Source organism: Colletotrichum costaricense (genome assembly GCF_030867565.1).
Source record: "Colletotrichum costaricense strain IMI 309622 chromosome Unknown Scaffold_23.1, whole genome shotgun sequence".
In the NCBI taxonomy this organism is placed as follows: domain Eukaryota; kingdom Fungi; phylum Ascomycota; class Sordariomycetes; order Glomerellales; family Glomerellaceae; genus Colletotrichum; species Colletotrichum costaricense.
Genome location: NW_026848252.1, coordinates 414,543 through 426,939, shown reverse-complemented (window position 1 = coordinate 426,939; position 12,397 = coordinate 414,543). Strand labels below are relative to the sequence as shown.

The 12,397-nt window shown below is 50.0% G+C and overlaps 7 protein-coding genes across 7 annotated transcripts; 6 read left to right on the top strand and 1 right to left on the bottom strand.

Moving 5' to 3' along the window:
- Window positions 1–427: 427 nt before the first annotated feature.
- On the top strand, window positions 428–1,183 carry CCOS01_15288 (uncharacterized protein; the record flags this gene model as incomplete). Its single annotated transcript, XM_060463429.1, has 5 exons — window positions 428–605; window positions 654–738; window positions 795–825; window positions 879–954; window positions 1,011–1,183. The coding sequence occupies 5 exons, from the start codon at window positions 428–430 to the stop codon at window positions 1,181–1,183; spliced, it is 543 nt and encodes a 180-aa protein (XP_060306032.1).
- A 635-nt stretch (window positions 1,184–1,818) lies between these two features.
- CCOS01_15287 (uncharacterized protein) lies at window positions 1,819–2,292 on the top strand (the record flags this gene model as incomplete). The annotated part of the gene is made up of 1 exon (XM_060463428.1): window positions 1,819–2,292. The coding sequence occupies one exon, from the start codon at window positions 1,819–1,821 to the stop codon at window positions 2,290–2,292; it is 474 nt and encodes a 157-aa protein (XP_060306031.1).
- Window positions 2,293–2,767: 475 nt separating this feature from the next.
- On the top strand, window positions 2,768–3,233 carry CCOS01_15286 (uncharacterized protein; the record flags this gene model as incomplete). The annotated part of the gene is made up of 2 exons (XM_060463427.1): window positions 2,768–3,014; window positions 3,064–3,233. The coding sequence occupies 2 exons, from the start codon at window positions 2,768–2,770 to the stop codon at window positions 3,231–3,233; spliced, it is 417 nt and encodes a 138-aa protein (XP_060306030.1).
- Window positions 3,234–4,102: 869 nt separating this feature from the next.
- On the bottom strand, window positions 4,103–4,249 carry CCOS01_15285 (uncharacterized protein; the record flags this gene model as incomplete). The annotated part of the gene is made up of 1 exon (XM_060463426.1): window positions 4,103–4,249. A coding segment is annotated over one exon (147 nt), but the record flags the coding sequence as incomplete, so codon positions are not given.
- A 962-nt stretch (window positions 4,250–5,211) lies between these two features.
- Window positions 5,212–6,553, top strand: CCOS01_15284 (uncharacterized protein; the record flags this gene model as incomplete). The annotated part of the gene is made up of 6 exons (XM_060463425.1): window positions 5,212–5,355; window positions 5,411–5,493; window positions 5,546–5,690; window positions 5,747–5,782; window positions 5,851–6,301; window positions 6,387–6,553. 6 exons carry the CDS (start codon window positions 5,212–5,214, stop codon window positions 6,551–6,553), a joined length of 1,026 nt encoding a protein of 341 aa, XP_060306028.1.
- Window positions 6,554–7,338: 785 nt separating this feature from the next.
- On the top strand, window positions 7,339–8,236 carry CCOS01_15283 (3-hydroxyacyl-CoA dehydrogenase type-2; the record flags this gene model as incomplete). The annotated part of the gene is made up of 3 exons (XM_060463424.1): window positions 7,339–7,376; window positions 7,432–7,687; window positions 7,742–8,236. The coding sequence occupies 3 exons, from the start codon at window positions 7,339–7,341 to the stop codon at window positions 8,234–8,236; spliced, it is 789 nt and encodes a 262-aa protein (XP_060306027.1).
- A 1,870-nt stretch (window positions 8,237–10,106) lies between these two features.
- On the top strand, window positions 10,107–12,059 carry CCOS01_15282 (long-chain-fatty-acid-CoA ligase; the record flags this gene model as incomplete). Its single annotated transcript, XM_060463423.1, has 1 exon — window positions 10,107–12,059. One exon carries the CDS (start codon window positions 10,107–10,109, stop codon window positions 12,057–12,059), a length of 1,953 nt encoding a protein of 650 aa, XP_060306026.1.
- Window positions 12,060–12,397: the final 338 nt, after the last annotated feature.

The window sequence follows — 12,397 nt, the reverse complement described above, 5'->3', positions numbered from 1 at the left end:
AGTCGTAGGGCACCCTGTGGCCGTTGCAGTCGGGGTTCATTAATCTCCAAGACCAGAACCTCCCTTTGATGAACCAGATGGTCACCCGTCACTCTTCTATTCTCCCAACATAAAGTTAAGTCACTATGAACTTCTTCAAGGCAGACAAGTCAACACAGTATGTGTCTGTAGAAGAGAGCTCGGAGTGTAGTGAAGACCAGCTGCCTCTGCGAAGGAGGCCCTCGTCACCGATTGTGTCGGTGTCTAGATCTTATTACTTTATTTCGTTGCTTTTATTTGCCATTTTTCCTGTACTGGTCATTGCCTTGTTTGTTCTTCACACTCGGCTAGCGAGTGCTCGAATCGACAGCGGCTTTCTTAAAGGCTTCCCAACCGAGTTAGGTATGCCAGACAGTATTTTCAAACGATAGGAAGATAACGAGCTGACATGAAGATTTACATAGAACCAATCAAAGGTGTACTTGCCAGTGAAACAGTACGTTTCACTGGCGGCCTTCACTTCTACAAGAATGGAACCTTGTACCGTGAGGTAATTGAAGGACAGCCTCAATATGTCGGGCCTCCATCGCCAGAGATTGATGCAGCATGGAAGAGTCTGCTGAAAGGTGACTGGCCAAGAGAGTCCAACCTCGAACCACACTGACCATGTTCAGGCCAATACATGAACCTTGTTGGGAGCGAAGCATCGAGCATGGTCGGGCGCACGTGGAAAGACAGCCATGGGAACTATGAAGTGGCGTAAGTCTCGCATTCTTACTAGTAGACCTTTCGGTAATGGACTAAGAAATTTCTAGTCTAGATGTGATGCATACCCTCCATTGCGTGGTAAAGTGCCTCAAGCCCGTGATATGTCTGCCGCGATGACTAACACGTTGAAGAACAAAGTGAGGATGGCTCTGGATCCAGATTATTACAAGGAGGAGGAAAGCCCTAGAATTCATAGGATGCACGTCGGTAAGCTATGTTCCTGTCCTAAACTTCAAAAACAGTGAGGCTAATGGCAGCGCTAGACCACTGCCTTGACTATCTTAGGCAGACGGTACAATGCCACGGTGACCTGACTCCCATGGTTTTCAGCTGGTCGGATGATGCTGGCAGGGTTGTTGCCGACTGGAAAGAACCTCACACATGCCGCAACTTTAACCGTGTTCGCAGTTGGGCTGAAGACCACTTTCGGCCATGAACCACGTATTGTACACATGTTACTCAACCCATTCATACGGTTTATTCCACAGAAAACTTTATCTCAAAGACCGTTAGAAGGCTCTCGTTATAAATTCAAGATCTAGGAACGAGTCTGAAGAAGTATTTGTTTCTAGTTTGTAGACAACGTACTGGTAGAACGGAATAGTGTTCGGGTTTAAATTTATGATATTGACCAAACTCTTATCCTGCTTCTCTATACTCTTACTATTATTGCTAACCTTGCTGTTCTTGTGTTTATATTGCATGGTATATGCCATTTGTTTTTTTCAAATAAATGCTGAGATCACTCCATGTCTGTTCACAGTTTGTAATCCGCCGACAGCAGTCTGCGCAATCTGTCACCAAGTTCGCCGGGCAACCAGAAGAAGTACGGGAACAAACGAGCGGTCCAAATGGTGAGCCAAGCAATATTCTCTAAATTCAATAAGTAGTAAGCTAATTCTCGGTTGGTAAAGCAGCGGGACAATGGGACATGCCTTTTGCTAAGGTAGGCACCAGATATTGTAAAGCTGCTCATATCTACCCTTTTGACGCATGATTGTGGCAAGCTTGAAAGCTCTAATAGAAGTTTTCGGACGGGGGACGGCTCAAAGATTCATTGATGCTCTCAGAATGGTCTGCCTGGACTCTTGCGCCGATCTGACCAGCCTAGACCGTATTCCGCATCGAATGTTTGACGACGGCCGAATAGCCCTGCAGCCAATTGATAGAGGCATCCATACGAACGGCGACCTCTCCATTCGGTTGCGCGGGCATTTGCTGCAGACACAGGCGAGACAATACGAACCACGCGCATGGACAAGTGATCTGGCGCAAGATCCCTATGAACTGCTGAGGGATTTTCAGCTTGCCGACGACGAGCCTCAAGAAATCTGCCTCGTTTCTTCAGTGACCCAGCGCGAAATCAGTGATGGCCACGAGTTTGATATCACTGCAAAGACGCAAGAAGATCTTCCCAATTGGGACCTCTTCGATCTTAGGTACCGCATTAGTCTGATGAACAATCTGATTAGCGCTGCCGATATTTCAAATAAGGATATTGGCGAATCCAATGAAGAGGTATCTGATGAGGAGCTCGAATATTGATGTGGTCGGAGATGCCATCAGGAAACTGGAGGAAATCGCGGAGCAGAGGCCGGAGGAGGCGGATGAGGATGATGTTGCCTGAGTGTTGAGATCCACGCACTTAGGCTGACGGGGCTTCTGACAGACAGTCGCAGTTTAATTCGATGATCAACGAGCAACGTGATCGTTCCGAAACGTATTGGCCGTCCCATTTCCTGTCCTAACGCTTCCGTGCGTCGTGTGGTGTCGTGATGTTTAGGCAGATTTTGTGGGGCCAGCTGGCTCAGGAACAGGCAACACCCGCCAACGGCTACAGGAACAAGGATTGAATGCAGCCCGTCGTCAAATACAAAAGCTTGTAAATTGAACCTCATTTTCTGTGAGCTTTCCGAGAAGAAATTCATCATTTTGCACTTGCATACAAAATATTTTCAAGCTCCCATCTATTTGAATTCTGGCCTTCGAATGTCTTGACACTATCTCAGCCTTATGCACCATGTCCGGAAAATGCACCTCTGTCAACTCTTCCCAGCCACTTGCACAATTCTCATTGGCCATCTTCACCAGACTCCCACCCGAGCTTCAACTTGAAATTCTTTCTCACTGTCAGCAAAACGACCTCATCTGCATGTCCCTTGCATCACACTCTCTCCGCGCCATGATGCTTCCACTAATCCCAACAAAACCCTCGCTACTCTCCTACGACCAAGTCAACCCCCCAGAAACGATCAAGTGCGAATGCGGTGACACTTCAGCAATCGGGGTTGTCCAGGATAATTACTGGCATCGGAGAAAACGCCACGTCTACAAGTACGCCGAGCCTCCGAGAAGATGCTCAAACTGGACGCCTTGTCGATCGTATGCCACCGACCACGCTATGTGCCGGCGGCAGTGGTGTAGGCACTGCTCGTGTACCACGTGCCCGCTATATGCAAGGCTTCGTGGGTCCATGGGAGACCTGAGATACTGTGCCGATTGCCGAAAGTTTACGAAGCGCCCTCAGACAAAGAAGTATAAGGGAAGATGTGAGTCTAATGTCGAGCAACTTGAGTGCGAGTAGCTGATGGCTGACACGATCCAGGCTTGCATGGCCGCCCCCGAGTTCGACGGAATCCAGACAATCACTGGACGGCCAAAAAGGGAGTGTCGTATGGATATCGCTGGTGGCGAAGGTGGGGCACTTGCGGTGTCGATGCATGGGGATATCCAGACGGGGACAAAACTGCGGACATTAGCAGAAGGAGGAATGCGAGAGTTGTCTAGAGAGTCGTTGGCTCTCCAGTTAATCCGATTTTAGGTTCACCATTACAGGTGTAAACTTACTTGCGTTACCTATGGGGTTACCTAGTAGTGCGTCGTGCCTTTTACAGCGAGACTTCAGACCTCTTCACCCTCCGGGGCTTGTATAGACTATTCTAGCATTTGCTTGTAACTAGTCATCGCTTTTTATAATATCAATACTACCACCGTCAGCAGGAAATGCTTTTCCTCACGAGCCCGAACCTTTCGCGGATAATGTTGGTTTCATAGATGAATTTGCCGCCCAAGTTACATGATGATCCTGTGGGTTATTCTGTAACACTTGCGAAGCCTTCCGCTTTCTCTAGGTTGTATTGCCTCTTTGTCGTCGTTCGACCTCGGCAACTTGTACTAATAATACCTAGTATTACGGAGATGTAGGTAGGTAACTGGGGTCAAGCTCCACTTACCGCGGCACCATCCTTAGACCCACATCCTGCTACCGACTGGCTGGCTACAGCTCCTGTTGACTTTTGGTGAAAGAGGGGCTATCGATGAACAAGAACTTGCCCAGGCGATGGTAGAATGAATGTCACAAAAAGCGGGCCCACTCAATGTGGGCAGCATTAACCACATCCATATCTCGTGACACACCCCCTAGACGCCTAGAGCCATCATCCGTACAATAGGCGTCTATACTGCGCCTTAACCCCGTAGGTAGTAGACTAGTTAAAAAAACCTCTACTTATACGGAGACTCGAACGGCCGCTTCTCGCTTTTTAGGTGCACGACCTGTAGATAATGCAGTACTTAACTATTATAGTAATAGCGAATAGGAGCTAGGCTTATAACTATCACGAGTTATAGTACGTAGCAATGGGCATACGGAGTATAATAAAAGTAGCTTAATTATTAAAGTAGAAATAGACAAAAGGAAAAGGTCTATATATACGATATCTAAGATAGACACGTGATTTAGCACGTGACGGGCACTTCGTGAGATGCGGTTACTATCCCTGTTACGTGACAATGAACGTACGATCTCAGGAAATGTTGCGCGTAGAACGTTGCTGGGACCACCCAGCGTCGAAACGAGCTTTAAAAACCCAGGTATTGAAAAAGACAGCTGCTGCGTCTGGGAAAAGCATAGCACAGCAAGGAGCGCAGAGCTTGGCCCGTTACCTCCTCATAACGATATGCCAATAAGATGATTACTCAAGCTCGAGTTCTCTCAAGCTCGGCACGCTCAGAGACTGCCGATTGGCTCGGCGCATGCAGGATCGTTCACGTCGAGCTACCTAAGTCAAACTCTCTATTCCATCCCTGTGGTCGATTGGAGGACTCTCCCAGGGCGACTAGTCTCTGAAGGGCCGAAGAAAGAAAGAAAAGACAATTTCTACTGTGTAGTCATCATTATCATTTTCTGAGACCCTGGTGACTCGGAATCGAGTGAAGATCCGGGGTAACATGCGCCATGACCAGGGCCCGGCCATGCACCCCGCGGCTGGCAACCCCTCACTAGGAAAGGACAGGCGCTGGTGCCGTCATAGTTCCGGCCCCATGTCACGGCTGGTATGCTTCGTAAATTCATAACTTATTACTTGTTCCTCGCAGCCATCGATCTACGTTTCTGAAATATCTCTTCTGGTTATATGTTTTCCCCGTCACTGCCTTGTCGCTCAAAACATACTATTCTCAACCATGGCACCCCTTCGAGATACCGAGCGCGTTCAGTTGCCCGAGACCTGGGACCCCGAAAGCGTTTCATTTCCACTCCGAAGAGATCTGCCTAGCATTCCGGGAGCCCCAAAAGATGCTGCCTGGGTTTGGGGCGCTGAAGATAATGTAGTTGCCATGGTTCCCTTTGCCGAAGGGTATTAGTGAGCTCATTAGCCGTTAGGTCGGCCGCCTCAATCTTCTCACCCGCGCCCGTGTGCTGGCTGCATCAAAAGCAATCAAAAGTGGCGAGGTCATACCGGTAAAGTACGAAACTCTCGAATCCCACCGGCACAATTTTATCTCAACACGCTGGTAGCCTACCTCTCAATGTCCCAGGCCAGCCTGCCTTCAATCGAGAGCCCTTTGTCCACCACATCAAGACTCTGGCTCCTGGGTTATTTTACGATGACAACTACTACATGAACACCCAGAGCGGCACTCAGTGGGACGGCTTCAGACATGTACGTACCATCCCCCCTCATAGGTGTACTACATCTTGATTGCTGATCCACACCAGTTTGCTCATTTACCTTCTGGGACGTTTTACAACAATGTATGGCACTCATATTCCTCTTGTTCTGTGAACCGTGATGAGATTGATCGAATGCACTGTCAAAACAGACCAAGGGACAAGACATCGAGGGACCGGCCAGTAATCTGAAATGCTCAATTCACCACTGGGCTGAGCGTGGCATCGCTGGCCGCGGCGTGCTTTTAGATTTCTGCTCTTATGCGCATGCAAAGAGTCTTCATTTTGATCCATACGACACTTGCAGCATCTCTTATCAAGACTTGCTCGAATGCGGCCGAGCGCAGGGCATAGACATTCGGCCCAAGGCGCAAGGAGGCGACATTGAGATTGGCGACATCCTCTTCATCCGGAGTGGGTGGGTCGAGGCCTATCACAGCAAAAGTCCAACCGAACGCGCCCATCTGGGACTCAGGGGCCACAAAGAAATCAAGTTTGGCGGCGTAGCTCAAGAGGAATCTATACTTGACTGGCTGCATGACTGCTACTTTGCTGCTGTTGCTGGGGACTCGCCCACATTTGAAGCTTGGCCGACCAAGGCGGGTCAGTTGTGCTTTTCTTCCCCCATTCTTCGAATCAAGGGAATGCATGTGCTTGCAGCTGGGGATTCGCTGACTAAAAATATTAGATTACCACCTTCACGAGTATATCCTGTCCCTTTGGGGGATGCCTTTGGGTGAGATGCTCAACCTAGAAACATTGGCTCGTCGATGTCGTGAAACGAACCAGTGGACATTCTTCTTCACAAGCGCTCCAGCAAATTGTCCACGTAAGCATCATGTTTTTCCTCCATAAGCGAGCATTTTACTCACATAGCTTCAAGAGGGGGTTAGCAGCCATGTCAATGGCACTGCGATTTTGTAGTCATGCCCGCTATACGACTGGACTAGACTCGACATGTTTGAAGCCGAGGTGGCCAGTATAGACTGTTTCAGAGAGGAAGGAGGTTCAAAGCCACCTTCACTTGTGTTGCATGATTTCTTGTAATCCGTTTTCTCTGTTCTGCGGCAATAAACAACGCCTTAGTGGAATATTGCATGTGTATATGGCCGTTGGTAGAGCATTTTCCTCCCTTGATGTAGTCTTACAAGAGTACGCTTGTAACCCGCTCCCTGATGTCCACGTTTCCTATGTGATACGTGATAGCCTGCCCCATCGTATTCCGATTCAAGATGCACGAAGTTCGAGACAAATTTGCTGCTTACGAGCAAGAGAAACTCAGCAAGCAGAGGGTATTTGCACAATATTTTGCGCCTAGCGATCAATGACTTACATATCCAACGCTTTGATCTATCTGACTTATTGTGTGACCGAGGCACGGCAACGTGGGGTGGATCCGTTGCCGGCGGCCGCTCGCCAACTTGGCACAGGTACCGAGGCGTCTAAGGCCACTCGGCTGTACTTGGTCCCTTGCAGCTTCATCGTTTGATTAATCGGTACACGTTCGGACAGACGAACGGTTCATGTCTATACCACTGAAAACGCATAATAAGTTCCAGTGCACTTCTTAGTCCTGGCGCATAGCTGTGGTCTGCTAATCAGTGTCTTTCTGATCCGTATGGGTACTTGAGCGTCGCAAAATGAGAATCGAGGGAAGGACATTTATCGTATCCGGCGGGTAAGATAGGGATTTGCCCAGAGTTCTGAGCCACGATTACTGACCTCTGGCACAGCGCATCCGGTTTGGGACAGGCCTGCGTTGAGCACCTCGTCGAGAAAGGCGGCCATGTGGCTATCTTGGACATATCTCAAGACGCCGGTGCCGTCCTTGTGGACAAGCTGGGCTCGCAAACGAAATTCTTCCTGTGCGATGTGACGCAAACCGAATCTGTCACAGAAGCAGTCAATGGTGCTGCACAATGGAGTGCGCTAACTAAGATGCCGCTTGGAGGTGTCGTTGCCGCTGCTGGTGTAGGCGGGCCTGCCACTGTGAGTTGCCCTTCTTAACTGCAAGGAATGGAGTACTGACGCGACTTTTGACAGATCCTAGACAGACACGGTGCCCCTTTCGACCTCAAATTGGTCGATTGGGTGCTGAACGTGAATCTTCGAGGTACTATTGATCTAGTGCGACAGTCAGTAGCCCAACTGGCCAAGGTTGAACCAATCGAACCTGATGGAGAGCGTGGAATCGTGATCATGGTTGCCTCATCAGCCGCTTTCGACGGTCAGAAGGGACAGGTGTCGTACGCGGCCTCCAAGGGCGCAATCACGGCAATGACACTACCCATGACCCGGGATCTCGCCCGATTTGGTATTCGGGTTGCTACTATTGCACCTTCGCTTTTTGAAAGCGCCATGACATCGCGCATGACTGGCAAAGTTCGGACAAGCTTGGAGTCTGCCATGGAGTTCCCCAAGCGGGCAGGACAGCCAGACGAATTTGCAGCAGTCGCCGTACACCTGATTGAAAACATCATGCTCAACGGGACGGTGATCAGACTTGACGGCGGCATGAGAATGCCGAGCAAGATGTAACTTGATAGCCAGTATGCAAACGGTTCGCTTGTAGTGTGCCGAGAAACGAATACAACCTACCTTACAAACAGACATCCTACGACCCGAAATGGATCAAGCTTCCGTGATATGAGACAGGTGTGCACAACAAATGACATATGATGCGTGATTACAGCGCTTCGAATGGCAGAATTGCCTTGGGGAGAAGATGAAGCTACCCATGAAGGCAGCCTCCACCAAATATAGTGCCTGACTTACGAGCTATCATCCATGACTGTGATGTTTTGAAATGGCTCCCAGCCAAGCCCCCTAATAGAAATAGCTGGGTCTAAGTGGGGATAACATCTTGCTACTGAGCTGATCAGTGCGACGAGCTGAGATTCCTAAACGGACAATTTCACCAATAATAAGTCCAAGATGAGAAGCACGAATACGAGAAGACAAATATGCCCAAGTCTTCATTAATGAGATGAATGAGAAAGCGTACCAGTACACTTCAGGCACTTTGCTAATGTTATAACGCGTAATACTCGCATTCCCTCCATGATAGCCTGCTTTCTTACATTTGTTGGAGCGGCACTGGTGGAATACCTGACTGCGAACTATGATTGGCCACAGAATTAATTCCTCGCCCTAATAGGCAATACCACTATCCTAGAAAGTACACCAATATTGAGAACACCCATTGGATGTGGCTGTCGCTCGAATGTCGTTTCGTGGCGTACTTTGTGATATTTAAAATAGTTACGCATTTATCGCGAATCGCACTTCAGTTGACCCATGTCCGGCTGCGGTGGCTTTGCATTCAACCAGATGGTATAAGCTCGACAAAATAGGAGCAATCCGTAGCAAGTGCTGGGTTTTGCGCGGTGCCGCGGTTCCCTCAGCGGCCCCGCTCAAATTCGGTCCAGGCCTCCGGCAGTGGGGGACTTGGGAGCCGATTCTGCACCTCTCGGCATCCAACCCACTGGCCGAGTTTGATCTCTGTCTTGAATAAAATGAGCCGAACCTCGGCAGGACAACGAATGATAGAGCTTACCAGGGATCGCGGCCATGGAGCGATGCTGCCGAGCACGATGGGGCGAAACCCCTCTCTGAAGCTGCTCTGGTTATTGGTAGACCAGCGTGACTAGGAATTCGGCTGCTTGGAGGTCTGGTATCCTTTATGATGAAGCAGCCAGTCAATCCGAAATTCTGAACCAATGCCACCAAGTACCACAACATTACAAGAAAGCCACGGAGTATTGGCTTGGAAAGCATCCCCGGAGTATTGGCTTGCAAAGAAGCCCGAGGCCGGATGAATTAGGCCATGGCCGAATCATGAGGCAAAACAGAGTCGCACATCCAAGTGAATATTTGGTAGTCAATTGTTCGCGTTCTGCAGCGGTAATAGATTCACCAAGCCGAGGCTTTGCACAAAAGTCCTTTTGCCTCTTCTGGCGTGCACAGGCAATTCCAGTTGGCAACTTCACGGGGCAGATGAATGGTCCCGTTGTCCACCTTACCTAACCGAGTTCTCACATATCCGCCAAGGGTATCTTTATCCGTGCTTCCGTATCTACTTACTATTTATTCATGCCGCCGGTCTGCGCCGCTCTCGCATACTCCCTTCGGCAAGCCCTCCACCTCCCCGATGTTGTCTCAAATTCATTCTACTCTCCAGCCTTAGAATTGCACTCGTCGCCTCGAAGCAAGCATGGTGTTTTCAACATCTTTACCGTCGCATGTCCAAAGGATACTCGACCTCAGAGAAACGCGACCCAAGCACCAGCCATACTCGGTCGCACTCCCAGGTACAAGCCAACCTGGTCGCTCAAATGTGTACAGACATTGGCAATTTGTAGATGGATTGTTGGAGGGTATCGGCCCAGATATATTGACGGCTCACGACATGTTCGAGGCCACTGTGAAGAGTAATCCAAAGTCAGACTATCTGGGCCGCCGACCCTACGACCTCGTTCGGCAATGTCATCTTCCTTGGGAGTGGCTGAGTTTCAAAACTGTCCAGCAACGCAGGAACAACATCGGAAAGGGTCTGGTAGAGATTCACGAGCGCGTCGGTAAGTTCGGAACACAATTTGGCATTGGGCTATGGTGCGAAAACCGACCTGAATGGCCAATTGTCGACCTCGCATGCATGTCGCAATCACTCTTCAGTGTCTCATTATACGACACGCTGGGCCCAGACGCATCAGAGTACATTATTCGTCACGCCGAGTTGACATGCGTTGTTACTTCTGTCACTCATGTTCCAGCACTGATCGCTCTAAAGCCGAACTTGCCTGGGCTCAAGTGTCTGGTGATACTGGACGATGTTCAGTCCCGCTCAGACAACCAAGGCTCTCTGTCGCGCAACCGGCTGTTGGTATCCATCACAGAAGCACTCAAGCTGGACCTTCAGATCTACTCGCTGAAAGAAATTGAGCAATTGGGCGCAGCCTCTTCCAGGTCATTGCGGCCCCCACAGCCGGATGATATAGCCACCATCAACTACACCTCGGGAACTACCGGGGCGCCCAAAGGCGTCGTCTTGACACACAAGGGCTCGGTCGCAGCGACAGTTGGCTCTCTCCTTGATGCGGGACTGCCGGGCAACGATGTCATGATCTCCTATCTACCACTAGCACACGTCTATGGCCGACTTTTGGAACACCTCGGCGCTTTCAGTGGGGCCAAGATGGGATATTTCAGCGGCGACATTTCCAATCTTGTAGAGGGTCTGCAGTCCCTCCGGCCGACTATCTTCCCATCAGTCCCAAGAATCTACAACCGATTCGGCGGTATCCTCAAGTCGGCTACACTCGAAGCTTCCGGGATCCGAGGGGCTGTGAGCAGGTACATTGTGGCAACCAAACTGGCGAACCTCGAAGACGCAGAAGCTCCTACTAACAAGCACCCGCTTCACGATAGGATCTGGGGCCGGCAAATCATGGCCACACTGGGCCTCGACCGCGCACATACAATGATTACCGGTTCTGCGCCACTCGACCCAGCATTGCACAAGTTCTTGAGTGTGGTGAGTGGATCTAGCGTGATCCAGGGTTACGGTATGACCGAGACGTACGCTTGTGCATTGGCACAAAATCGGGCTGATGCCAGCACGGGACACTGCGGAGGTCTTGTACCGTCGACAGAGGCCTGCTTGCTCTCCGTGCCTGAGATGGGCTACACCATCGAAGATGTCCCGTGTTCACGTGGCGAACTCCTGCTGCGGGGACCCAACTTATTCAAAGGGTATCTGAAGAACCCGGAGCAAACGGCCGAGAGCTTCACCGAAGACGGTTGGTTCCGCACGGGCGATATCGCATCAATCGACGACATGGGTCGCTTCACCATTGTCGACCGTCGCAAGAACCTTCTCAAGCTCGCTCAAGGCGAGTACATATCGCCAGAGCGCCTCGAGGGAATATATCTATCTGGCTGCAGATACATCGCTCAGGCCTTTGTTCATGGTGACAGTCTGCAGGCATTCACCATCGGCATGTTTGGTGTAGACCCTGAGCTTTTTGCGCCTCTTGCATCCCAGGTCCTCGGTCGTATAGTTTTATCGTCGGACTTGCCAGCCATCAGAGAAGCCTGTGGGGATGCTGCAGTGCGTGCTCGGGTATTCCAGGATCTCGAGGCGGTGGGCAAGGCGAACAAGTTTGCGAGTTACGAGCGTGTCAAGAACTTTGACCTCTCCATCGAACCGTTTTCGGTAGGCAACGAAACCCTGACACCAACTCTCAAACTTCAGCGGAAGAAAGTCGGAGACTTGTATCGAGACCGGCTCTCGGAATTGTATGCTCAAGTCTTGGAGGGTCGCGAGGACCACATCACAGCTCGAGCTGTCTCCAAGCTGTGAGGTAGAATCAAACATGTTGAGTGTACTCTCGTGTACCAGAGACATCTAGAGTTGGGACACTTGAAATGATGATAGGAGAACGAGGTTTTCAATGCTCTCAAATTTCCCAGTCGAGGCATACTTTCTCTGGACAATACAGCTACCACTAGAACGTGCATCACTCATCATTCAGCCCACGTCCGAGGCGAAAGATATGTTAATGACAGTGTCTAGAACTTTCTCTACAAATTTGTTAGACCCCATTGCTTATAGAAATCCATTTCCTCCTCGGAGAAGGGAGTTGAGTCAATATTGAACAAAGTAGAGGACAAAAAGAAATCGTGATCGATGTTTGCATC